The following is a 25,144-nucleotide window of genomic DNA, read 5'->3' as shown; positions in this document are numbered from 1 at the left end:
GCCTCTGATAAAGTATTTAAAACCTCTGTTAAACCGTACCTATGAAAGGTTTTTTTGTGACACAGTGACACATGACAACATAACCTGTAAATTGACTAATAAATTATTTATGGTATTTAAATACTAGAGACTACAGTCCATGTTTTGTTGACCCCAGTAAAATACTGATAGCGTATCAGATATTTATAAAAAAATAAGTACATGCTTGTGGTTTTTGGTAGTGGTTTTAGGTTTTTGACAACACAACATACACATTTGTTATTTTACATTCACATTCACATTGCGAGAATCGCTACGTGACTATCAAGTTGTAAATCATGGCTGGTGAGTATTGTTTTTAATGTTGGAAATTACGCTATATTAGTAGTAATAAACTAATTTAATGATTTCTCAAGAATTTTATATAACTTAATTTCATAATTTGCACAGACAGCAACTCTTATAACCTTTATGTGTTTTGTAGCCAATCCGTTCGATAAACATTTAAAGTCTTTAACGGTAGGATCAAAAGAGTTTCACTATTATAATTTATCTGCCCTGGGAAGCAAATATGGTGAGACAAATAGTGCAATAATAATTTTACATATTTCAATGAATCACGTCATATTTTAGATAAATTACCATATTCCATTAGAGTCTTATTGGAATCGGCGGTTAGAAATTGCGATAATTTTCAAGTTAAAGAACAAGATGTTCAAAATATCTTGAATTGGGAACAAAATCAAAGTGTTGAGGGTGGCATTGAGGTTCCTTTTAAACCTGCAAGAGTGATACTTCAGGTATAAAATTTAACTGTAGCTCCAACTAATAACTAATTTGTTATTTTCAAAGGATTTCACTGGTGTTCCTGCTGTGGTAGATTTTGCAGCTATGAGGGATGCAGTTAAGGAATTAGGAGGAGACCCAGAAAAGATTAATCCAAATTGCCCTGCAGATCTTGTTATTGATCATTCTGTGCAAGTTGATTTTGCACGATCGTAAGTTCCTCATGCCCAAAGTTGAATTTTTATATTATAATCAACTTTTCCATAGGTCAAATGCATTAAAAAAGAATGAAGACTTGGAATTTGAAAGAAATCAAGAGAGATTTACTTTCCTAAAAGTATGTTGATGTGAATTATAATTTTGTGATATATGTGTTTATTTATGTTTTAGTGGGGAGCAAAAGCATTTGATAACATGCTGATTGTACCACCAGGAAGTGGAATTGTACATCAAGTTAATCTTGAGTATCTTGCCCGAGTTGTCTTTACTGGTAAAGATAAACCAATTTTATATCCTGATACAGTGGTAAGTATCCAATACAGCCTGTAATCAAAATACACGGAAATATTTAAACACGTAAATACTGAATACTCCCGCATCAATGGAAAAATATGCGCTTTTTAAAAAAAAGTAAGAATACGTGACAAACGGCATGGCAATTTAGACAATAAGTTTTCTTAGTTTCATAGTAGGAATCATAAAAACAATAGTAAAGAAAAAGCGAACTTTCGCTTTTTACACGCTTCATACACTTTTTGTATGACAAAATAGATCTTTTTATCGTAGGTTGGGTTGGCCTAGGTCAGTTATTTGTTGCAGCTCGACAAACGGTGCAGTGTACCAGTATATTAGTATTTGTTATTAAATCGTTTAAAATGCCAAATTTTACAAACGTGGATTTAACGGATACGGTGCTCGCGTACGGTCTAGTGCGGCGGGTGGCAACGTGGTCCAAGCGCAATAACTGTACCGGACAACGGTTGAGAGAAACAGGATCTTGGCAGCGGGTGGTTGAACCAAAAGGGAACTTGTGATTTTTTATGGGGGCAGCTGGTCTACAGCCAGTCGATAAATTCGGTAGAAGAACTAACTGGACGGGTCGTGGCACACACAGTGGCCAAATTCGGGAAGATCGTGAAGTTTTTTACAGAGTCCATGGGCACAGGGCACAAGCCTATATCACGCATCAAGGACATTTTCAGCATTTACCGTGAATAAAATACGTTAATAAGTAAAAGTGTTTTGTCCGTTTTTCCGACACAATTCAGTGTCAGTGTCAAATTTCTTGTGCGGTAATGGTTTTCTTTGTGACTTTTTTACCATTTCACTTTCGTTTGCTCTTCATTAGCGTCAGCCAGTGCAAATCATCTTCAAATGTGTTGGTGGTTTACGGCTTAAAATATTTCCGCCTATTTTGATTACACCCGTATATTAATGCAAATTAGATTGTTTAATTGGAATTTTAACAAATGTTTTAGGTAGGCACTGATTCCCATACAACAATGATAAATGGTTTGGGTGTACTTGGTTGGGGTGTAGGGGGAATTGAAGCTGAAGCAGTCATGTTAGGTCAGTCTATAAGTATGTTGTTGCCACAAGTTGTTGGATATCGTTTACACGGAAGTCTAGGACAGTACGTAACATCAACTGATTTAGTACTTACAATAACAAAAGTACATCGTTAAATTATTTGTTGATGTTTTTAAAGTAAATGGTAAATGTTTTCAGCATTTGAGACAGTTGGGGGTTGTTGGGAAATTTGTAGAATTCTATGGTCCTGGGGTTGCAGCTTTATCAATAGCAGATCGTGCAACAATTGCTAATATGTGCCCTGAATATGGCGCCACTGTAGGATTCTTTCCAGTTGATGAACATTCTCTTAACTATTTGAGACAGACAAGTAACTTTTAATAATCACTAAAGCTGTTATTATATCTTGATTGATGTTTAGGTAGGTCAGAAGAACAAATAAAGTTGATAGAAGCCTATTTGAAAGCCACCAACCAGTTGAGAAATTACACTTCAGAGGAAAATGAGCCAATATTTAGTCAAAGTGTGAGCTTAGATTTGTCTACTGTTGTGTCCTCAGTGAGTGGACCCAAGAGACCAAATGATAGAGTGTCAGTCTCTGAGATGAAGGCCGATTTTCAAGCATGTTTAAGCAATAAGGTAAGAATTTGTTATTTCTCAGTTTTTTAAAATGTCAAAAACAGGTCCCACTTTGGAATTTTAAGAAATACAGGGTTATTCTAAATGATTGTAGTAAGTAGGCGTAAAAACTGAATGTAAAATTTATGGTTGCCGCTCCATATAAAAAACATCAAAATTATGTGAATAAGTGAGTACACACCTTTCACACACAGGAGTTGAATTGGGTGCAAACAACCCAATATTTTTGGATTCAATCGTTAATTAAAAAAATAAATAAATAAAATTCTCATCACCGTTCTTTTCACATAAAAAATGACAGTGACAGCGACAAAAATTGAGAGTTCACTGAAAGTGGCAAAAATTTCATAACATGAGCATGGCCTGCTTCGACCCTGTACTTTGGAGGTCAAGTTTGAAAATATATATGTAATATACAACTTGTCTCAAAAATAATAATAATTAATTTTAACTGGTAATAGAACTCGTTAATAACAACAATATATTTAAATATATTTTTCCTAAACCTTGAAGTTATACAATTACAATTATTGAAAGATTTGACACAAATTTCCTTACTCGCCTATGAGAATTACTTGCTTCACCGATGCCGACAAGTGAAAAACAAAAAACAAATGCAAGAAAACTTTCACTTGTTTTTTACTAACTTAAGCACAGCCGCTAATTATTACGTCCGTGGCTGTGACCTATAATGATGAGGGTGGAGGAGAAAAACGGAATCATACGGTAGATATTAAATGAAAATAATTTTAATCGCCCATACCTAAAATGATGACAAAATGTCTCCTAAAATTAGTGTATTAATCCGCAAAAATTGTAGTATATATTATAATAATCAGTCCAAAGATTGGATTCAAATAGGCGTTAAGTAGAAAGCGTAGAATCAGTTCCTAATATATTGCATGAAAATACGCTATCCAAGTAGTCCAAGTACTAATCGCCCACAAATGATGTGGTTTCATATTAAAAATACAATCAGCGCACGGAACAATGCTGTTAATCCGACTTGCGATGGTGTTTACTACTGAACAGGTCGACTGTATGGTTTTTGCAGGGTTTTTGTTTCGTTTTTTTTTTCAGCGTGAGAAAAAAAACAATGTCCGGTGGCGTCCCAAGTATTTTGCGAATTTGTTTGAATAAAATTTGATAAGGTTGTAAATTAAATAATATTCTCAAATAATAATGGAAACAATATTCAAACCGTACGACACTCAGTAATCTGTGGAGTCTAACACTGCTTCAAAAAACTGACAAACCACTAATTAAATCGTAAAATTACATTGCGCCCGACGCCCTGCAGGTACAGTGCATGAAATTCGACCCACACTATTAGAACAGCCTAAATCTGTCCGAACACTGGATCGTTCACTAATCATTACAAGAAGTGTTCAAATTGGGACCGAATGTACCAAGTCCTTCATGTACCCCCACAAGAAGAAGTCGCATGGAAATTTTCTGGGCTCGAGAAGAACTCCCGCACGCTTTACGCTACACAATATTGTATATTCCCTATTCGAAAATAAACGCACCATTTTCACAAAATTTTAGCTTAAATCACAGAATCAACACATAAACACCTGCCTTTTGCAGTGGTATAAAACTAACTAAAAATGTAATCCGCTTATTTCTACCTCGGCCTCAGAGCGCAAAAACTTTATTCTAAAAACACAATGTTTTGCGCTGATTTTTCAAAAACTATAATTTCACGGTCACTGTCATTTGATTATATAACTAGAAAATGCGAGTAAATAGACAGCTCATTAATTTATAGGGGGAGGAAAAATACTGAAATGAAAATTATATTTCGAAAAAATGGTACATAACAATCTTGTTGTTCTTGACGAGACCTGTCATTGGTTAAAATTAATGTACTTATTTCTGAGACACGTACAATTTAATAATTTGTTTATGCTTTTCAAATTTTTTTGAGAAATACGGTATCAAGACGGACTGTTTGAAATGGCAATACAATTAAGAACATTTTTTTATTCGGCTGTTTGCAACACAGCAACCGGGTATGTTTTGTTGTTATTAACATCATTAACATCGACAAGCCGTCAACAATCAGAAGTTACTCCAGTTGTACCATTTAAAAACAAAATTCAGTATTACCAACTCAAACAGTCCTTCTTGATCACACCGTACTTTACACCAAAATATCGTACTACTGATAATACAATGTGAACCATAAATTAGCGTTGAATATTGAAAAACACGAGATGATTCTTACCCGGTGATGCTTAAAATTAACATCTACCTTGGCAGAAATCACCAGATGTTAATCATTCTTTGTATATTCGTGCAACAAGATACAAATGTATAAAATACTATTTTACTAGAAATTTTACATACACATACACTTGAATTGCGTTGAGGCTGATTAAACTATCAGGTGAACTTAACCAGTGATGGTTTTTAAATACATCAGCTGGTTTAAGTTTGCCTAAAAGTAAAAACATTCAGAATTACCTAACTAATATGACATTACTATAACAGTTTTTACTGTGTCAATTTACGACAAATTATAAGTTGTTCCCAATTTTTATTTATTACGTTTAATATTGAGGATAAGAAAAAACAAATTATAGGAAATCTATGCATCAGAAGTGTAATTTTTTAGATAAAGATATCAGTATTGACAAATAGGTATAAACTCAACGAAATTGATTTTTCCGTTATATTCACTGCATATTTGTATCATGAATAAAGTAACTTTGAAATTTCTAATGGTATGTTGACTGATTAAACTATCGGGCAAACCGAACCAGTGATGACGGGTTGTAAATACATCAGGCAAGTTCAGTTCTCCCCAGAGTAAAACCAAATACATATTTTTCAAATTACAAATACATAACCCCAAAGAGCATCGAGCATTTAACGAGTTATATTTTTATAAACACATTTTTGTGCTTTTTGGTCTAACATTAACTTTCAAGAACTTTAATTTAAAATGAGAATAATGAATAATTTGCAGTCCTAGGACTGTAAAGTGGTGAAATTCTAAAGATTGTAAAGTTATGTGGGTAGAGTGATTGAACTATCGGGCTAACTTAACCAGTGATGAGTTGAAAATACATCAGCCGAGTTTAGTTTGCCTGAAAGTAGAACCATGTGATTTTCAACGAACTCGAAAAGAGTACAGTTCTATTATTGCTTTAATTGTATTCGTAGAAAAAACTGTTCTTAAATTAAATACGTATATCATTAAAAAAAAAAAACAACGCGGTTGTGTCGACGAAAAATGGTAAAATATATCATCCTATTAGATTCCAGCTTTATGACCGCATACTTTCATTAAAGCTAGACTAATAGAATAATATAAGTTACAATATCTGTAAATGTGATGATGTGATAAATACATCATTTGAGTTTGTTTATTTGGCCGGAAATTGAACGAATAGTTATTGATTTTTAAAATTTGCAATAAATCTTGTTTACATTTGGTAGATCAGTCAACATTATGATGATGATTTTTGCAAGAAATACATTTAGCCACATTACTACAGCTTTATGATTTTTTAATTTTCATTAAAGCTCCAATAATGATGGAAAAATATAACTTATTTTACATTTTCACGTGAAAATTGTAACCATTGGATTGTATTAACTCAAAACTCACCTAATATTTGTGATAAACCACTGCAATTTTCACGATTTGTAGTAAGTAACTTTGAAGGAACTATCACTGAAGTAACTGTAAATATGGCAAGAAATGAGCTTATATGACTAGAAGGGTAATCCCCACCCCAAATAAAGTTATCTTCAAAGGGTGGGTGGGAAGAATATTCTAGGATCATTGAACATAATGAAAATTATTAAACAATTTTTTCTGAACGTTTTTTCGATAATAAAACAGTGGTTGATAATATTAAATTTTTTTTACTATTAGGTATGTAGTAGTTAAATATTATTATTAATCATCATAGTAGAAATGAATTTTTTATTTGAATTTTGATTAAATATTTACGATTATAATAACTATTATTACTTAATCATACTCGAAATTAATTTTTGATTTGAATTTTTTTTTTTAATATGTAGGTATTAATGTTTTTGTGATAATAAAGACACTTGATTGACTTTGTGATTACATATTTATTTTATGGTTTAATAGAGCAAGGTGAAATAATACATCTTTATGCGGATGCATGATAATATTGAAGTAGGTAACTAAAGAATTAGTATTGCATTTTCAAAAATTGTTTCATTTATTGTCAACCTTATTCGTTGGAAATACATACCCGTATATTAAATTTTTTACATTGTATTTTAAAATAAGCAACATTTTCTAAATAATAACACAAGATTTTTTCCTTTAGCGTAAAACAGTACAAGATTTCTATTTATTAAATAAGTAAGTAGTAAATAAGTAAATTTGTATAAGGTTAATAAATAATTTTTGACGAAACGGTTGATTTTGGCTAACGTTGATAGATAAACTTAACCCAGTGATGTCCTTTTATTCATCGACCGAGCTGAGTTTAGCTAACAGGCTAGCCATATTTCTTTTCTTCCTTGGTGTTGCCCTGAAATTGCATTATAAATATCACTTGAATTATAATAAATTATTTAAATTGTTTTTTACGTTACAAGTTTTTGGTAACCATCAGATTTTTTTCATTTTAACGACATCGTTCTAGCCTGAGATTTATTCTTATTTCTTCACTCTTGAATTTCGGTGAATTGGAAACTTTGTACTAGCACAAGTGGATAAACTGTATCCAGTGATGTTTTATTTAGTCATCAGCTGAATCAAGTTCATCTAACAGGCCAGTGAAGTTTTCTTCATCACTTGTTGATTCTGATGCAGTTTCACAAATACAGTAAGGCAACTACGGCTGTGATATGCTCGATAAATTACATTTCACACCTGTAGTTCCTTAAATGCATTTTATGAAATTATCCTCACCAAAAACGATGTAATGCCAACCACATATTTCTATGGTGAATCTAGCTTTATGACTTATTGAATTCGCTCATAAGTTAGATCACCAAAGAAATATAAGGCAGACACAATGGCACGTTGCACTGACCACTTTCCTCGTTTAATTTACTCACTACATATTTATATAGTTCCAAGGGCTCTTTCTCCCACTACATACTTTTACTAATCTTGTCGTCAGTCATTATCAAATTCCAAAGTTTGGCGTTAGAATGATTATTTATTAAGAATAATACGTTATTAAAATCTTTTTTTGACGGATTTGTACAAGATTTGACACCGAATTTGTGAGCACTGACCAGTTGAATGTTCACGAATGAGGTTTGTGTAAAATGTTAAAATATTTATTTAAATAACAATGATAATTAAACATCTCTTTGAAAGAAAGCAAAAATTTAACTTATCACAACAAAGTATGTACACAGTCTTATCAAAAATATATCTTGTTACATGTGATTTGGTCAGCTATTATTCATACATATATGTATAAATCAATATTTAATCCTGGATATCAAAAATGGTCATCACTTTTTGAACAGATTTAATTAGCAAAATAATAGAACATAATGTAACAGACTGAAATTTTTTACATGTGATATAGGTACTTAATACGTTCCGCAGGAAAAAAAATCTTAAAAAGAGTAATTCTAAAGTACCTATCACTTTAAAATATTTGTGAACATATTGCTATTTACTATTAATTTTACACCTACGTATTGAATTTTTTCTTAATAGAAATTTTCACAGAATTTAAAACAACTACCTACATACTTATTTTTTTTATATTAAAATTTTTATTTCGTGTATTGACAATACAATTCTTTTATGTGTGTTGGAAAATGGAATAGAAAAGGTAAATAAAAAAACATCCTAGTTTTAGGAGAATGTTGAACAAAAAATGATCTGAACTGTTTTTAAATATATTTGCTACAACAATAAAGTACTTATAAGCCACTTTTTTGAACGTCGTAAATACGTACACGGTGAAGAGCTATACAACAAAAAAAAAAGTTAATTTAGGTAAAGAATTTGTATTACATATGTAATTATTGTGTTTTTTATTCTAGGTAATTTATTTTATTTTAAACTGTGCACACTAAATACCATTTAAGTTAAGTTAACTTTGAACTCCATGTTTGAATGGAAAGATTTGTCGATAATATTGTAGAATTTGAATTATTGACATACGACAATAATTATGTTTACCTAATTTTGGAGGAACTGCACAGTGCACCGCACTTAAAAAGTAATTAAGAAAACTTTTCCCTATTAGACGACAATGAAATTTTTGTCGGTCCTAATGGACGATAATGACAGCAATGAAATATTTCTGTTTGTTACAGATTGGATTTAAAGGATTTGGTATTACGGAAAATAAAATGAATACACAAGCAAAGTTTATGTTTAATAGTGTGCAGTACACAATAAAACATGGAAGTGTCATCATAGCGGCAATAACATCTTGTACAAATACAAGTAATCCCAGCGTTATGTTAGGCGCTGGACTGCTGGCAAAGAATGCCGTCGCCGCCGGTCTTACCGTAGCTCCATACATCAAGACTAGCCTTTCACCAGGCTCTGGCGTCGTTACTTATTATTTACAAGAATCGAAAGTAATCGACGCTCTCACTCAGCTCGGCTTTGACATCGTCGGTTACGGTTGCATGACATGTATAGGCAACAGCGGCGGAATAGATGAAAATATCGTTAATGCCATCGAACAAAATGATCTGGTTTGTTGTGGAGTTCTGTCCGGTAACAGAAATTTCGAAGGTCGAATTCATCCCAATACAAGAGCCAATTATTTGGCAAGTCCATTGTTGGTTATCGCATACGCAATAGCTGGAACCGTGGACATAGATTTCGAAAGAGAACCTCTAGGAAAGCGTCCGGATGGTAAGCCGGTATTTTTGAGGGATATCTGGCCTACGCGTAAAGAAATCCAGGTTGTCGAACAACAGCATGTCATTCCGGCGATGTTCCAGCAAGTTTATTCCCGAATCCAACTGGGTTCTTCAAGTTGGCAGGCTTTAAATGCTCCATCGGGAAAATTATATCCGTGGTCGGAGAGTTCAACTTACATAAAAAAACCTCCATTTTTCGACGGAATGACCAAAGATTTGCCGCCATCTGTACGAATCAGTGGCGCAAGAGTGCTGCTTTTCTTAGGTGATTCTGTAACTACGGATCACATAAGTCCTGCTGGATCAATTGGACGAAATAGTCCCGCTGCTAGATATTTGGCACAGAATGGTTTGACCCCGAGAGAATTTAATTCGTATGGATCAAGGCGAGGCAATGATGCCGTTATGGCTAGAGGAACGTTCGCAAACATTCGAATTGTTAACAAATTTATGAGTAAAGCTGGACCGAAGACTTTGTATTTACCAACAAATGAAGAAGTGAGTATTTTATTTTTCATGGAATATTTGTCGATGGTTATTTTGATGCTAATGCCGACTAAAACGTATGGCCTATGATAAATTTTTTTGTAAATTTTAAATACATACGTCATATATTCTTCAAAAGAACAATAATGGTATATAATAAAGTAACCCATTTTTTATCAACTATTCGTAATCTTGTTCTAATGCTCAAAATAAAGAGTTTAAAAGATCTTGAGAACTACATACGAGTATATCGTTCGTGAAACTTTTTTTTTTTTTTTGTAACGTATGTAAATATATTTTTTGGTGACGGTGTGATGCTAAATGTTTTGTAGATGGACGTGTTCGACTGTGCTGAACGTTACAAAGCATCTCAAACCCCACTTATCATAATTGCAGGAAAGGATTATGGATCTGGCTCTAGTAGAGATTGGGCTGCGAAGGGTCCTTACTTACTGGTAAGTCATTATCGTTATCATTATACTACCATTAGCCGTAAGTAGTTCTTGGTATATACATATTTTACCAAATATAATTCCAATTTGCATTTACATAAAGTAACATGCGGGCCGCGCATGTGTACCCAGTTGACATTTAATACCCCGTGACTACCTCCTTGCTACAAAAGTAGCCGAGATCTGATCTTTATTTTGTTTACATTTTTTCGTCACCATTTTGAAGAGGTTACCAATTCTTGGTAATATTTATTCTTTGGTGTAAGTAATTATTGGGGTTCGGATAGAAATAGTATAAATTACAATAGGCCCCTAGTGGATTAGAAATCTTTACCTGCCCCTTATGGGGACTAAGGTACTGTTGCCTGAATTTATGACCGTCTAAATTGTAGTCAAATAAATTATTTGTTATTAGCAAAATAAAAATACAGTTTTCTTAAATGTATCAAGTACCGAATGTTTCAAGATATTTATGGTCAGCAGCGACTGTGAAAAATAAAAACATCGAAAACGCATGGATGACTCAGTTTTACCATTATTTATTATATATCACCACAGAATAACGATTCGCAGAAGTTATCTTACATGAGTGGCATCGTCAAATGTTAGTATATAACTGTGTCTCATATAAGAACCCTTCTCAAACCAAAACCATTTTTTATTTTACTGAACCTGTTGAAATACATGCATGTATCTCTGTTATTTCATTAAAATTCATTATTCTTGATCACGAACAGTGAAGTGTTAGTACCATGTATTAGAACATCGATCGTTTTTTCTTCAAAAAAATTGTAGTTTTTATCACATAAAAACATTTTCACTCACTCTTTCGCTCAATGGATGATTATCCCAAGAGCGAAATGTTGAATTTTGAGAAATTTGAAAGATACATTTTCATATGTAAAATATCAGTATGAATTACTGTAAACACAAATTGGGTTTATTGATGAAATAGGTACCAGATACGTGTGTGGTATTTAACCTTAGCTCTTATATTGTAGGGATCATTAATTAATTAATTAAGCACAGAACTGTTTTGTTTGGATTATCTAAAATTCGCGCTCTCACTTGTTTGTAGGTATAAAATTTCTTTTTTAACCCAAGTTTTCGATAATATGAACTCTACAGTTTGGAGATGTTCGCAAATGCGAGTAGAAATGTGCGTGCTGCTTTTTAAAGCTAATTTTTTGAGAAAATTGTCGAATCCGCACGGCTTATTTTGTCTTGCGTAATGACTTCGAGCTGTGCTCATTAAAAAATTAGTTTTTCTTTACCAAAGTGTGTTGCATTTTTGTAGGGTGTTCGAGCGGTTATTGCAGAATCTTTTGAGCGCATCCATCGATCAAACTTAGTGGGCATGGGAATCATTCCTCTGCAGTTTTTACCAAACGAAACTGCTGAAACTCTTGGTCTGACAGGAAAAGAAGATTACACGATTGAATTACCCAATGAAATGAAACCAGGACAACACATCAAGATTTCGACAAATGCGGGAAAAGATTTTAATGTTATTTTACGATTTGATACGGAAGTGGATCTACTATTCTACAAACACGGAGGTATTTTGAATTACATGATCAGAAAAATAGTAGCGTAGCCACATTCGTATTCGGAGTTGACCAAAGCATTGATTTAGGGTTGCGGTATATTTTTATATAATTTTACAAGTATATCGTAATATAATTATGATGAATTGGAATTGTTAAATTTTATATTTTGTTATTTTGCTTATGATTTAAGTACAAAAAAATTACAAGTGTATTGGAGTTGTAGTAGTAGTTAATGCTATCCTTAACACTGTCAGACTAAGCTCAAAAGGAGGGTTATTTTTTCGTTTTTCTGCGGGCTTGTTTACTTAGTTATTAAATGTTCTAACAATGTTATACTTTTTATAATAAATAAAAGGCAATTTTTAAAACAATACTGTATTAAAATAACTACAACCTTAAAAAGCACTGGAAAAATAGAGATATAAATAATAATTTATTGGAATTATATTTTATCCTTAAGCATCGTAAGTTGAAGCAGATACATTTCCACCGTGACCGGTCCAATTAGTGTGAACAAATGTGCCCTCTTTTCCCAGCAGTTCGTAAGTATGTGCACCAAAATAGTCACGTTGAGCTTGTAGGAGATTGGCTGGAAGACGTTCTGAGCGATATCCATCATAAAATGCCAAAGCGGTGCTTAAGGCTGGAGTTGGAATACCTTAACAAAAAAATTTTTAGTTTCATTAAACAACTTGTGTATCTCTAACCTAGATTAATAGCTGTTGCAACCACGTTTCGCCAACCATTTTGGGCTTTAGTAATGGCATCAAGGAAGAAAGGAGCCAGGAGCAAAGAACGAAGATTAGGGTCTTTATCAAAAGCCGCCTTTATCTGGCCCAAGAAAACCGATCTAATAATGCATCCTCCTCTCCACATTAAGGCAATGGAACCGTAATCTAGGTCCCAATTGTGCACTGCAGCAGCTTCACGCAAAAGCATGAATCCCTGCGCATATGACACAATTTTGCTTGCATAAAGGGCCTACATAAACGTGACAAAGTTATTTACAAATCCCTATAGTTTTTGTAAGAGTACCTGGCGGATGTCTTCTAAAAATGTTTTAATGTCTCCTGAAAACTTCTTACTTGGGCCTGGAAGCACTTGACTGGCTTTTTGCCGTTCGTTTTTAAGCGCCGAAAGACAACGACTAAAAACTGCTTCGCCTATCAGTGTTAAGGGCATACCGTAGTTCAAGGCTGCAATCGCCGTCCATTTTCCTGTACCCTTCTGACCGGCTGTATCCCTGATTTTCGGCAAAAGATATTTTCCTAAATGAGTAAAACATTCAAGTTTTAGTACAATTAGTCGAAAAAGTGAACATGCAATTATCTTTGTTTTTAAATGTTTGTGTAGTGTGATATATCGCAATTACATTTTTTTTTCATTATCAAAGTTATAAGAAATAACGAATTTAAAATTTGCAGAAGTAATAGAAAGTAGTATCTCAAACTGTAAAAATGCAGGTGACAGTTTTTTTTTTCATCATAAATTTGTGAACATTAATAAGGACAACGCCCACTAAATAATGTAAATATCAAAAGTATATCTTGGAACCAAGCGAAATGTCAGTTAATTTTTTTTATCTATTGCTGTTGAGTGAATATGCACTAATCTTGACTGCACTATCACAGACATGACATTCGAACATCAAATCTTATTTAAATCAAAACTTTGTAGAATGATAGGCTGATGTAGTAACAGTTAAGAGCTGTGAATGTTGACACTTTATAAATATACTGTTGTACAACTAGTTATGAAAGTCATACTTTTTTTTCATGAATTTGCAGTTTGATTCAAGCAAATGAGTGAAAAAAAAACTTTCATAACGTGTTGTACACATTTTTTTGCATATTGTTGTAAATTGAGAATTTTGGCCTAAAAGAATTTATGCAAGATAAAAACCTACTACATATAGATATTCTTTGACAATGAATGGAATACAATGATTGAAAAAGTACTACTTTCATTACGATTTTTCGTTAAAAAAAGTAAACTTGCATAATCAATATGAAAAAAAAAAAATTAACTACCATCTGAATCTTTAAATTTCAAGATGTCTTTGGTGATGTCAATGAGAAAACTGTCAAGCTCTCCTTTATTCCATTCCTCAAAAGTGTTGGCCATCTGTTCCTGGTTAATTCCTATAGCCAACATGAGATGATAGACTTCACCAATCAATTGCATGTCCCCATACTCAATGCCATTATGTACCATCTTGACAAAATGACCAGCACCCTCATTTCCAACCCAGTCACAGCAAGGCTGTCCATCAGATTTTGCAGCAATACTTTGAAAAATATCTTTGATATATGGCCAGGCTTCCTTGTTCCCTCCGGGCATCAAACTAGGTCCATATCTAGCTCCATCTTCGCCTCCAGAAACTCCAGCTCCGACGAACCTGATGCCTTTAACTTGCAAATCTTTGCAGCGTCGTTCCGAATCGGAATATTCGGAGTTTCCGCCGTCAATAATGATGTCGCCTTTTTCTAGATGGGGTACTAGCTGTTCTATAAAACTGTCCACAGCAGCTCCAGCTTTGACCAACAACATTATACGCCTTGGAGATTTTAATTTTGAGACTAAATCTTGAATTGATTCAGCGCCGAGAATGCTCTTTCCCTTGGCCTCATTGGCTAGAAAAGCGTGAACCTTTTCCACTGATCGGTTGAATGCTACCACTGTGAAGCCGTGGTCTGCCATATTTAAAATTAAATTCTGGCCCATAACGGCCAATCCGATTAGCCCGATATCTCCTTTTCTGAAAAATTGTAACCATTTCATCTTAATTTGCTAATGCAATTGGAAAAGGTTTTGTAATGTCTTGCATTTGATTTGACCTTCACATTGTGCCATAATAAAGTGCTCCACTTTTACTTTTTCACCTTTTCATGTTTTATTTCATACAGATAATGTATCAACAGATTAAAATTTATAATGATGATTTTGAAAAATTGTATCAATTAGCAATTACGTTTACACAGAGGTTATATTCAGTAAAATTATAATCATAAAAAAAAATGAGAAAGTTAACAAATAACTGTATATTTTGTTTAATGATTATTCACTTTTTCTTTCGAAGCGCACATCTCATGCGACCCCTCCCCACCTCCGCTTCGTAATGATGTAGCAAAAACTAACCAATGAAAAACCAAAGAAAAACAATTTTCGAAAAATGACATTTAACGGTGAACGGTGAAAGTCATTACCAATACGAAATATAATACATAAAAAGATTTACCCTTGGGCCATAGTGCCAATAATATTCGGTGAATTAAGTACGGACTATATGCACCAGCGCACACACTCTCAACTTCGATTATAAACTGAAAAACCGTCGTCTCATTCGTTAATTGTTAAAACTTGACGAACCGACGGTATCATACCCATGCCCCTCTATCTTTTAGTGGTTGTGGAAAGTCACATTGAATGTGAATATTGAAGGTCAATGATAAAATACATTTGGATGATTGTGATATCACTTATGATCATCGAAAACGTTACCTACTACTTTCTGAAAAAAAATCCAGTCCATGTTGCTGACTCTGAGACTATGCAACCCTGCAACTCATATATGCAACCTGAATATCACGCAAGTCACTCATGGTCATCGTGATATCTGAAGATAATTATTTTACGATAAGTTTGTTGATTTTTGGAATTTAAATATGTAACTACAGCCACTGGTAGTTTTGATCAGGCCACATAGTGTGGTGTGGGTAATAAGATATATTACCAATCAAAATCATTGTGGTAAAAAAATCAATGATCTATCAAAAATAAATCATGTGTTTTGCTTCCACATGTAGTCATTTATACAATTTAAAATGAAAAATTAATGTAACTGATCAAATTAAGTTTAGAAAAGGTGGAATACTACGCTTTTACGTAAACTAAATTTTTTGTTTGTGTAATGTGCATTATCAAAAATAAATCGTACTGTATGTTAAGGAAATTAATGTAATGCTGGTCTAATATGTTGTGCACTGAACGAAAACATTATTTTTACGGCGGTATAATAAAAAAAAGTACATAGTACTTTTTGAAACGAAAAGTCGTAATGAAAGTCGTACTTTTCTTATCATTTTATTCCATCTCCTTGGAGATTATTGTCAAAGTATAGGTACCTACTTTTTTTTGAATTTTGCATAAATCCTTTTAGGTCTATGTTTTAGGCCAAATTTCTCAACTTACAATAGGATTGCAAAAAAATATCGTGTAAAATTTTTTTTTCACTCATTTGCTTGATTAACTCGGGTTACGCCCTCGTTAATCAAACAGCAAATTCATGAAAAAAAGTATGACTTTCATAACTAAATGCCACTCAACTATTTATGTTATTTATTTATAAGTTGCCTAGACAACAGGGTGTACAAAATTATAACACAAGGATATCATAGCCAAGCCAATTATATGTATTGATTTTTGAGGTTATGAAGTTTTGTTGATGTTAGAAAGTTGTTGCCGGATACAAATTTAAAAATTCGTAAAATTATAAATTAACTTGTACTAAAATGGTATGTTAACTGTTAATAAATCAAGTACTGCTACTATTCAACACAAATATTCTATTTCTTATGCATAATGTTTCATTTATAATTTATGCAAATGAATTTTTAGGAAAAATCAAAAAAATACGTAACAATATCTGTAGCTGCGTTCATATGTTACTGTAACACTTTGTGGGGTTCATTTGTATTTGATGACACTGAAGCAATAGTGAAAAACAAAGATGTGATGCCTTACATTCCATTAAAGGAAATTTTTCGAAATGATTTTTGGGGAAGTGACATTTCACTCAATAGCAGCCACAAATCATATAGGCCTCTCACTGTATTATCATATAGGTAGGTATCAATATAAATTTATTCATTAATCTAAATACGAAACTTGCACATTCATTTTTAGATTAAATGTATTATATTCCAACAATAAACTAGATGCATTCCAGTTTCATGCAACTAATGTGATTCTTTATGGGTTATTGTGTTTACTTACCATTCCAGTATTTGAATTATTTTTAAGAAAGAAAAAATCAGAAAAAAATGTAAATGATACTGCCTATTTATCAAGTTTATTATTTACTGTGCATCCTATTCACACAGAATGTGTAGCAGGACTAGTGGGTAGAGCTGACATTTTATGTTCAATTTTGTTTTTTATTGTGATATTATTATATGATAAAGTACTAAGTACAAAATCACTTTTATTATTTGCGTTGGTCATAGTGTCTACAGCTGCAGCTGTTTTGTGTAAAGAAACTGCATTAACAGTTTTGGTAATATTTCATTCGTTTCATTACGTATTTGTGTATAAGTAAAAGCTACTATATTCCAGGCAGTATGTATGGTCTACGATATATTTGCAATAAAAAAGAGGAAAAAGAATTGGCTCGATATTTTTGATGTATACTTTTTCCTTCGAATCATTGTCTTAGTCACGACAGGAGTAGTAATATTATATTACCGGTTTAAAGTGATGCATTTTGAAGGTCCTACATTTACAAGTATAGACAATCCAGCTGCATACGCCGACAATATTTATATAAGGGTAAAGTTTTCACCCAACAAGAATTTCTCACTCTCTTCCTTGTTACAGATATTTTCGTATAATTACACTTATTTTATAAATTTTTTGTTATTATTGTGGCCTCAGTGGTTGTGTTTTGATTGGTCTATGGGTTGTATTCCCTTGATTGAAAGTGTTTACGACGCAAGAATAGCCTTCGTTTTAATATTCTGGATAATTGGTATTTTCTCGATTTACACAATCGCTGCAAAAGTGATTGAAACCAGAATTTTGTAAGAGCATTTTTTTGAAAAATAAGAAATTAGAGATGGCTTGGAAAAGAAAATCTGTGCCGTAATAGCGATAATGAGAGGTTTTACGAAAAACTCCAATAAAAAGTGTGAATGGTAAACCCATTCATCGCTTTATTTGTTTTTATTTCGAAAATATGATTTTGTCGTGAATATTTTGTATTTTAGAGTGAAAAGAATTTTTGAAATAAAATTCACGCAAATGACAAGTTACAGTTTATTATGTTACGTCACACGTTTTCAGAAATTCTGTTTTCTATTGCCGCCTCTTATCTCTTTTTTCGTTGATCATATTGTACAATGAAGGTTTCAGAGATACTAGGATCATGGCGATTAGTTTAATGGTACTGCCGTTTCTACCCGCGTCAAATTTATTTTTAAAAGTAGGATTCGTAATAGCCGAGCGTACTTTACTATTACCAAGTGCCGGATTTTGTCTGTTGGTTGTGATTGGACTCAAAAAAATTGAAAACTTGGCACCGAGTTACAAATCGGTAATTTAAAATTTGTGTCAAAATGGCCATTTTTAGTATGTTTTGTTGCAGACTACAGTTTTGTATTTTTATTTAGTGTGCGCAATATTCACAATTCGCTCAATTCAGCGCAACTCAAACTGGCTCATGGAGGAGAGATTATTTGCCTCGGCGTTAGATGTGTGTCCACTGAATGCGAAAGTTCACTATAACATAGCAAAAATTGCCGGAGACAACAACAACAAAGTATTAGCCTTGTACGAATATAGGAAAGCTATAGATCTCAATCCTAATTATGAACAGGCTATGAATAATTTGGCGAATTTGTTGAGAGAAGACAAAAAGTTTGAGGAAGCTGAGGTTTTACTGCGAAGGGCACTTGACGTTAGGTAATCTGTGGTCAATGAACGGAACAACAATATTGAAATTTTATTTCAGACCGAATTTTGCAGCTGCATGGATGAATTTGGGAATAGTTTTGACAAATTTGAACAAAACCGAAGAGGCCGAACATTGTTACAAAACAGCAATTATGCACAGGAATAAATATCCCGACTGTTACTACAATCTAGGCAATTTGGTATTTGATAGACAATTTTTTCATTTTGCCGACTGACAATTTTTTTACTAGTATTTAGATCAGAAACGAAATGATGAAGCTTTGCAAGCGTGGGAAATGGCGGTATTGTATCGTCCAACTCATGTGGCTGCTTGGAGTAACACTTTGGTACTTTTGGATAGCATGCGGGACTACGAGAAGGTGTTGGAATTAGGAACGACTGCCTTGATTCACAACCCTAAATCTCCTGCGCTACATTTCAGCATTGCCAATACTTTAGGAAAGGTTCAACAATTTGAAAAAGCTGAAGGGCATTTCTTAGAAGCAATAAATCTGAATCCGGGCAACGCTCTATATCATTCTAATTTAGGTAAATACAGTAGCTAATAACTGACCTTATCAAATCGTTATGGATTACATTGTTTGCAGGGGTTTTATATCATAGGTGGGGTAAAATTGATAAGGCTCGTGATATGTACAAAAAAGCACTTCAAATTGATCCCAACATGAAAACGACCGAGTTAAACCTTCGAAAACTTTTAAGTGCTCAAAAATAGTTATAATCGGAAAGCAATAAAATCACTCCTTTTATCCAATTAATTTATTGTGTTTCTATACAAATATAGTATTGACAATTTTGAAGTGGTTATCTTTTTTATGTATGACTAGGTGCACGTTTTTAATAAACTGCCCGTAGCAATTATTTGAGCAGTATACAAAGATTCCGTCCCCCGAAATGAATGTGATTTTTTCACAACATTATAACAATAAATAAACAAAAAAAAAACAAATGTATCACACAAAGATATGACGCTAAAATACTAATATACATATTTTTTAAATAAATAAATAATATCACAAATATCGTTGCTAAATAAATTAATTAGGCCAATCTCATAAACAACATTAATACTGTGACTGTGTGCAAGAAACAGGTTTACTTATGTAAAACATTTATAAGAAGAAAGATCTAATAATCAGATCTATTGTCAGTTTTTGTTACTAAATATAGTGAGACATGATTATGCAGTTGAACACCTACATTGACTCCATCTTTGGACTTGAAAAACACTGGCCCTCCTTGTTTGAATGTAATAATCCAAATAAAAAATTAACGTTTTTGTTAAATTAATTTCCTAATTTCTACTGTAACAAACATGAAGGTTTTATGTATAGTTACCCAACAAAATGAATGAGTATTTCTAGGCCTTATCAACAGACAGTATGTGTTCCACATCTGATGAAACTAATTTGAGAAATTAAATATTTGTACTTCCCTTCCTCAGTTAGCCACTAGGACTAGTAATTATGATTATAAAAAAGAAATTGCTGTAATATTACTCTTCTTTCCATCACCAATAGTTTCTTCAGCTTTTACTTGTACTTGCTGCATTATTTTGCGAATTATCCGATTTGTCCTTTGTTGTCAGTGCTTCTAACTGTGATGGTAAATCCGAGCTTGTTACAATCGCATGTTCTCCCAATATGTTGGCCAAAGCATTGCGTCTACCTGTCCGTCCTGACTGTAAAAAATCCTGCGGTCTCGTTTCCTCAGTTTCAGGTGTTGGAGGAGTTGTTCCATCGGCCTGGGTGGGATTAGTATTCTGTGCCGCCTCCATTACCGCCAGCATTTTCAATACTAAAATTTAATAAAATTTACAATCTTTACAACACCAACTGCCTCGATTCACACTCAGTTAGATTGGTGTAATATTGTGTTTTGTTATTCAAAGATAACGCTATTCAAACATCATCGAATACAAGTGAAATAGATAAATCGTTTATTATTACCATCCAGTTTACTTTTATATGTATGCACTAAATTGCTTTCAATCTAAAATATGATTTACAGCCATTCCTCAAGTGTGTGCAAAACTGCAAAATTTACTTATGTTAATATTAAGTAACCAGATATATCGTAACCAATAAAAAAAGAATTAAAAAAAATATATAGCACTGATGGAGTTGCAAAGAAAATAAATGAATGAGGTCTACGTTTCAACACCTTTGTCATTGTTCAGTAAAATTTTTGTTAATGAAATTAAAAATCAACATGCAATAAGTGCTCAGAAATATAGGTTACTTGACAACCCTGTTAGTGAAAGATCACAATGTTAAACCACCTAATCATGGGGTCGTTAAAACTAGAAGCCTACATTACATATCAGTAATATAGAGCACGTTTTGCATGCTTCCTACCTGACTTTCTTGTCAATTTCGTTTTTCTCTTACGAACAACATAACCGTTTGTTTTGGGATTCAACCCAGTCAGACGTTTTTGGGGCATACTTTTTTAACTTAAGAAGAGAAAAAACAGACACCTACCATGAAGAAGAGGGTGTACACCACCCAAGATATTCTATAATTTACAAAAATTACTTGCACACTATTTGCCTCCAGGTTTTACTGGCAATGCAATAATTGACAACTGATTTACATAAGTTTGACATTCACCATTCACACTCGTATTATGACGACAACAAAAGAGTTCCGTAACATTGTGCGTCATACTTTACTGTGGTCATGGAGCTTGACAACGTTAATCTTCCAGGTGATATCAACTACATTGACGTACCTACGTTAGTTTATTGTAATGATTACGTATGAATAACAAGAATATACAGCGTGTTCTTCAAAAAAGTTATGTCCCATAGTATGACAAAAAATGTCAATCAAAATAAATTATCACATATTTTTCAATTCACAAATTATACTATGTATAACCTTTGGACCGATGGTTCTAGGATATCAATTTTTAAAAATAAAGACAGGGTGATAGTGAAAATCCAATTTCACGTCGAAGTTTCCAGGAAAAAAATTAATATGAAAATCCACAAATTAAAACAATAAATTGAAAGCCGTCCAAAATGCACATTTTTGAAACTAAAAAAAAAACTCCTAAATCAGAGCATATTTTAGTCCCTCACTTGAACAAGTGAAAGAAGGAAAATTGATTAGGTTAGTATCAAGAAGAAAAGAAAATGGCAATCAGTTGATATTGCCCCATTGAGTTGTTCCGCGAATTTTGGCGCACCCAGTATACAGACAGATATTGAAATGAATCATAACATAATACATTATGTAAACCATAGTATCGTCAATAAGTGATTAAACCGAAAATGTGGTTAAACATTTTAAATTCATAAAGTTCAATTTCACTTAATTCTATCCCGAAGAGACGTTTCTGGAAGCTCTAATAAATCGAAATATGAATAGCCACAAAAACGCTTTAAAAACAGAGTTATGTGAATGAACACGAAGTCGCAAAAACGTGTAAGAATATTATGAATGAAAACGCGGTACTAGCACCCGCGATAACAAAACTTTTTGCATCTTTTTTGCGTTGCACTTGAAAACTTTTACTATTCTTCCTAACGTGATATCAGTGGTGTACAGATAGAGACACGGAATTTCGGACATCATTTTTCTGTCACTTCAAAAAATTGCAATTTATATAATACGGGGTGATCAATAAGGACTGTTTAAGTTGGTAACACTGAATCGTATTTTAAATCGTATAACAGGAGTAACTTCCGGTTGTTGGTGGCTTGTCGTTGTTAATGCTATACCTATATCAGATATTTGTCAAATAAATCAACAAAACATATCCAGTTACAGTGTTATAAATAAAAATTTTCTTAATTGTATTGCCAACTTAAACAGTCATTCTTGATCACCCGGTACATATAATCACTCTTTATTGTCAACGTGACATTGAAAAGTCAAATTTTGAAATTTATTTTTTGTTCACGTCAATCGCATGTCAATCAAAATCGTCGCAAACGGTAAAATTGAGGTTAATAATGTAAAGCCTATTTTACATTTTTTGACGGTATATTGACAGTGATGCCCGAAATTCCGTGTCTCGAATTGTACTCAATTTTTGTACTTGAACTGTACATGGCATTTCTGCAAAACTGAGTGCAAATGATTTTCACAATTGGTTTGATTATCCTAGGGTTTTAATATTTATTTATTTCTTTATTTTTTTTTTGTTTGTTTGATAAGTTGACCAACAGGATGTCCCAATTATAGGTCAACTAAGCACTGATGAATTAAGAGACAAAGCTAAAGCAGAAACCAAAGGAAACGATGGAACCACCATTGAGAATTAACAAAACCATCTCAAGCCATACCAAGCAACTAGCATTCTATTGCTGGTCTCGAACAAGAGGGTTGAGATAGCACTTCCTGATAGCATATCCTGATGAATGTATTTTTAGGGTTAAATTTGATCCGAGATTTTCGGAATTGTTTGATAGGAATATTGTTGAAGCATTTGCCGTTTCGTTAACGATTTGCAAATTATCTGAGTTTCGTGAATGACCCCCTCAGTAATTAAGAAAAGGTTTTTTGTGATTATCAAAAGTTTTTCTGATTGCATTATTTTATTACATATTTTCTTATTTTTTCAGAGGTCTATGAGTATAAGCAGGGACCTGTCGCAAGTGTAAATCGTTATTACACTTTATCAATCACCCTGTATGGTTTTTAAGAATTTAAAATTGATATTCGTAACTATGGGGTATATTCACGAAACTCAGATAATTTGAAAATGGGTAACGAAACGGCAAACATAATGCTTCAACAATATCAGTTGTAATGGTTTTGAATTTATAATGTCTTATCGAGTTTCGTGAATGACCCCCTATGAAGTTTGAAAACTATGATTGTAAACTTGTAGAAACAATTAACATGAATAAACTTTTTTTTTACATGGATTCACCTAATTTTATATTTTCACTCTGCTCCGTTGTCTTACATTCTAGTGATAAGAAAGTGGGGAAAAATTAGAACGACTGCTTTTTGAATTCTGGAGGTTATCAAGGTGGAAACTGGTGCCGCAGGAGGGGATGCTGTTCAGTTCCTTTATGAAGGACTACTTCATACCACCAAGAACTCCGACAGTCAGAACAGACCTCACATCGTAATGCTCGAAGCTCATGTTCCGTTCTGTGAGGCAGGAAAATTCAACGACCTTGATGGTTTTGGTTCATAGGTTGAAAAAACGATATCTGGCCTATAGTGTATAGAATATGTTAAAAAAAGGCCAATTTATATCCAAAATTGTCATAATTTCGTCATTGCCACAACTTTAAAATCTCCTGTTATTTTGGAGCGTTATTTTCCTTCATACAGGATTTTATGGAAATGCATGTACAAAAAAATTAAATAAACTCCTCTGGGAATATCTAGAAGTCCAGCAAACCCTTTTTAATTATCTAAATTGATAAAATTAACCCCCCATTCACGGACATTTCATGCCACTGGTAAAAAAATAATGTCATTAATTTATTTAATGGTTGTTGGCAAACAAACACGATTACTTTTTTAATCACCTTTAATTCAGTGACGTACACGAAATTTTGATGATATTTTCAGATAATTTTATTTATTAGAATATCTTGGTTTATGACTTCTATTCATCGTGACTAATTACCATTCTTTTTTTACGTGTATTTTAAAAACACCTGTAGATAACATGAATAAACAAAACGATTATGAACAGCCACCTCCACAGTGCCTGTTATTGTGGAAGGTTTTGGAGATACTATTGGGGACAAAATACTTTGGTCGTCATTCTTCTGTCACTTCAAAACAAATTAATGTAAACCAAGCATTAACGTCAAGTCAATAGTGATGACAATTTCAAATTATTGACTTTTCTCTTATCAAAAATATGGCACCTTCCACCATTCAAAAATTTAGAATCATCTCCCTTGCTTCTGGGGGATTGTCCAAGGGCCAAATTGCCTTGTGGAAACCTTTTCAATTTTTCCTCCTAGGAATATCTCCTTCAGTTGTCCATTTTTCGGTATTTAATATTTTGCAATGATGAGTTTGACAGTGACAGTGGTTGACAGTAGTAAAAAATAAGGTTAACCGTCCTAATGCTTGCTTTACAACTTTATGTCAGTCAACTGACTTTGACGACCAAAGTATTTTGTCCCCAATAGTACAGTCAAATAAAAAAAAAGTGGTCGTCAAAGTCATTTCATTTCTGGTTAATTTAAGACGTAGATGTAAA

At 33.0% G+C, this 25,144-nt stretch overlaps 4 protein-coding genes across 6 annotated transcripts; 2 read left to right on the top strand and 2 right to left on the bottom strand.

Moving 5' to 3' along the window:
• Nucleotides 1–174: 174 nt before the first annotated feature.
• On the top strand, nt 175–12,639 carry LOC138131378 (cytoplasmic aconitate hydratase-like). 2 transcript variants are annotated; one of them, XM_069048346.1, is made up of 12 exons: nt 175–324; nt 464–553; nt 613–779; nt 832–977; nt 1,033–1,102; nt 1,156–1,290; nt 2,244–2,438; nt 2,494–2,665; nt 2,717–2,934; nt 9,220–10,278; nt 10,599–10,721; nt 12,016–12,639. In XM_069048346.1, exons 1-12 carry the CDS (start codon nt 318–320, stop codon nt 12,313–12,315), a joined length of 2,682 nt encoding a protein of 893 aa, XP_068904447.1. In that variant the 5' UTR covers nt 175–317; the 3' UTR covers nt 12,316–12,639. The 2 variants fall into 2 exon arrangements, with proteins under 2 accessions (XP_068904447.1, XP_068904446.1); XM_069048345.1 differs by lacking the exon at nt 175–324 and having other exon boundaries at nt 436–553.
• On the bottom strand, nt 12,628–15,665 carry Pgd (phosphogluconate dehydrogenase). The gene is made up of 5 exons (XM_069048368.1): nt 15,507–15,665; nt 14,299–15,026; nt 13,304–13,536; nt 12,976–13,249; nt 12,628–12,926 (listed from the first exon to the last, which is right to left on the bottom strand). The coding sequence occupies exons 1-5, from the start codon at nt 15,515–15,517 to the stop codon at nt 12,724–12,726; spliced, it is 1,449 nt and encodes a 482-aa protein (XP_068904469.1). The 5' UTR covers nt 15,518–15,665; the 3' UTR covers nt 12,628–12,723.
• On the bottom strand, nt 15,507–21,784 carry LOC138131400 (uncharacterized). Of its 2 annotated transcripts, none has more exons than XM_069048389.1 (2): nt 21,316–21,685; nt 15,507–20,755 (listed from the first exon to the last, which is right to left on the bottom strand). In XM_069048389.1, the coding sequence occupies exons 1-2, from the start codon at nt 21,401–21,403 to the stop codon at nt 20,484–20,486; spliced, it is 360 nt and encodes a 119-aa protein (XP_068904490.1). In that variant the 5' UTR covers nt 21,404–21,685; the 3' UTR covers nt 15,507–20,483. The 2 variants fall into 2 exon arrangements, 1 of the variants encoding a protein (XP_068904490.1); XR_011159797.1 differs by having other exon boundaries at nt 20,626–20,755; nt 21,442–21,784.
• On the top strand, nt 16,305–19,758 carry LOC138131384 (protein O-mannosyl-transferase TMTC4-like). Its single transcript, XM_069048364.1, has 10 exons — nt 16,305–16,782; nt 16,886–17,112; nt 17,174–17,543; nt 17,603–17,815; nt 17,864–18,066; nt 18,398–18,578; nt 18,630–18,946; nt 18,996–19,137; nt 19,189–19,486; nt 19,546–19,758. The coding sequence occupies exons 1-10, from the start codon at nt 16,780–16,782 to the stop codon at nt 19,671–19,673; spliced, it is 2,082 nt and encodes a 693-aa protein (XP_068904465.1). The 5' UTR covers nt 16,305–16,779; the 3' UTR covers nt 19,674–19,758.
• Nucleotides 21,785–25,144: the final 3,360 nt, after the last annotated feature.

The sequence above is a fragment of the Tenebrio molitor genome, chromosome 5 (assembly GCF_963966145.1).
Source record: "Tenebrio molitor chromosome 5, icTenMoli1.1, whole genome shotgun sequence".
NCBI lineage: Eukaryota > Metazoa > Arthropoda > Insecta > Coleoptera > Tenebrionidae > Tenebrio > Tenebrio molitor.
Note: the sequence above shows the minus strand (reverse complement) of the source record. Positions and strands in the feature narration are given on the sequence as shown.

Coding starts and splice junctions, on each gene's coding strand:
- LOC138131378 (XM_069048345.1), top strand. CDS start 451: ATGTGTTTTGTAGCCAATCCGTTCGATAAACATTTAAAGTCTTTAACG. Junction 2,439..2,493: donor TAGTACTTACAATAACAAAA/GTACATCGTTAA, acceptor AAATGTTTTCAG/CATTTGAGACAGTTGGGGGT. Junction 10,279..10,598: donor ATTTACCAACAAATGAAGAA/GTGAGTATTTTA, acceptor AATGTTTTGTAG/ATGGACGTGTTCGACTGTGC.
- LOC138131384 (XM_069048364.1), top strand. Junction 17,816..17,863: donor CCGACAATATTTATATAAGG/GTAAAGTTTTCA, acceptor TCCTTGTTACAG/ATATTTTCGTATAATTACAC. Junction 19,487..19,545: donor TCTATATCATTCTAATTTAG/GTAAATACAGTA, acceptor CATTGTTTGCAG/GGGTTTTATATCATAGGTGG.
- LOC138131400 (XM_069048389.1), bottom strand. CDS start 21,403: ATGCCCCAAAAACGTCTGACTGGGTTGAATCCCAAAACAAACGGTTAT. Junction 20,756..21,315: donor GAAATTGACAAGAAAGTCAG/GTAGGAAGCATG, acceptor ATTAAATTTTAG/TATTGAAAATGCTGGCGGTA.
- Pgd (XM_069048368.1), bottom strand. Junction 13,537..14,298: donor GAAATTTAAAGATTCAGATG/GTAGTTAATTTT, acceptor TTACTCATTTAG/GAAAATATCTTTTGCCGAAA. Junction 13,250..13,303: donor TTTTAGAAGACATCCGCCAG/GTACTCTTACAA, acceptor ACGTTTATGTAG/GCCCTTTATGCAAGCAAAAT.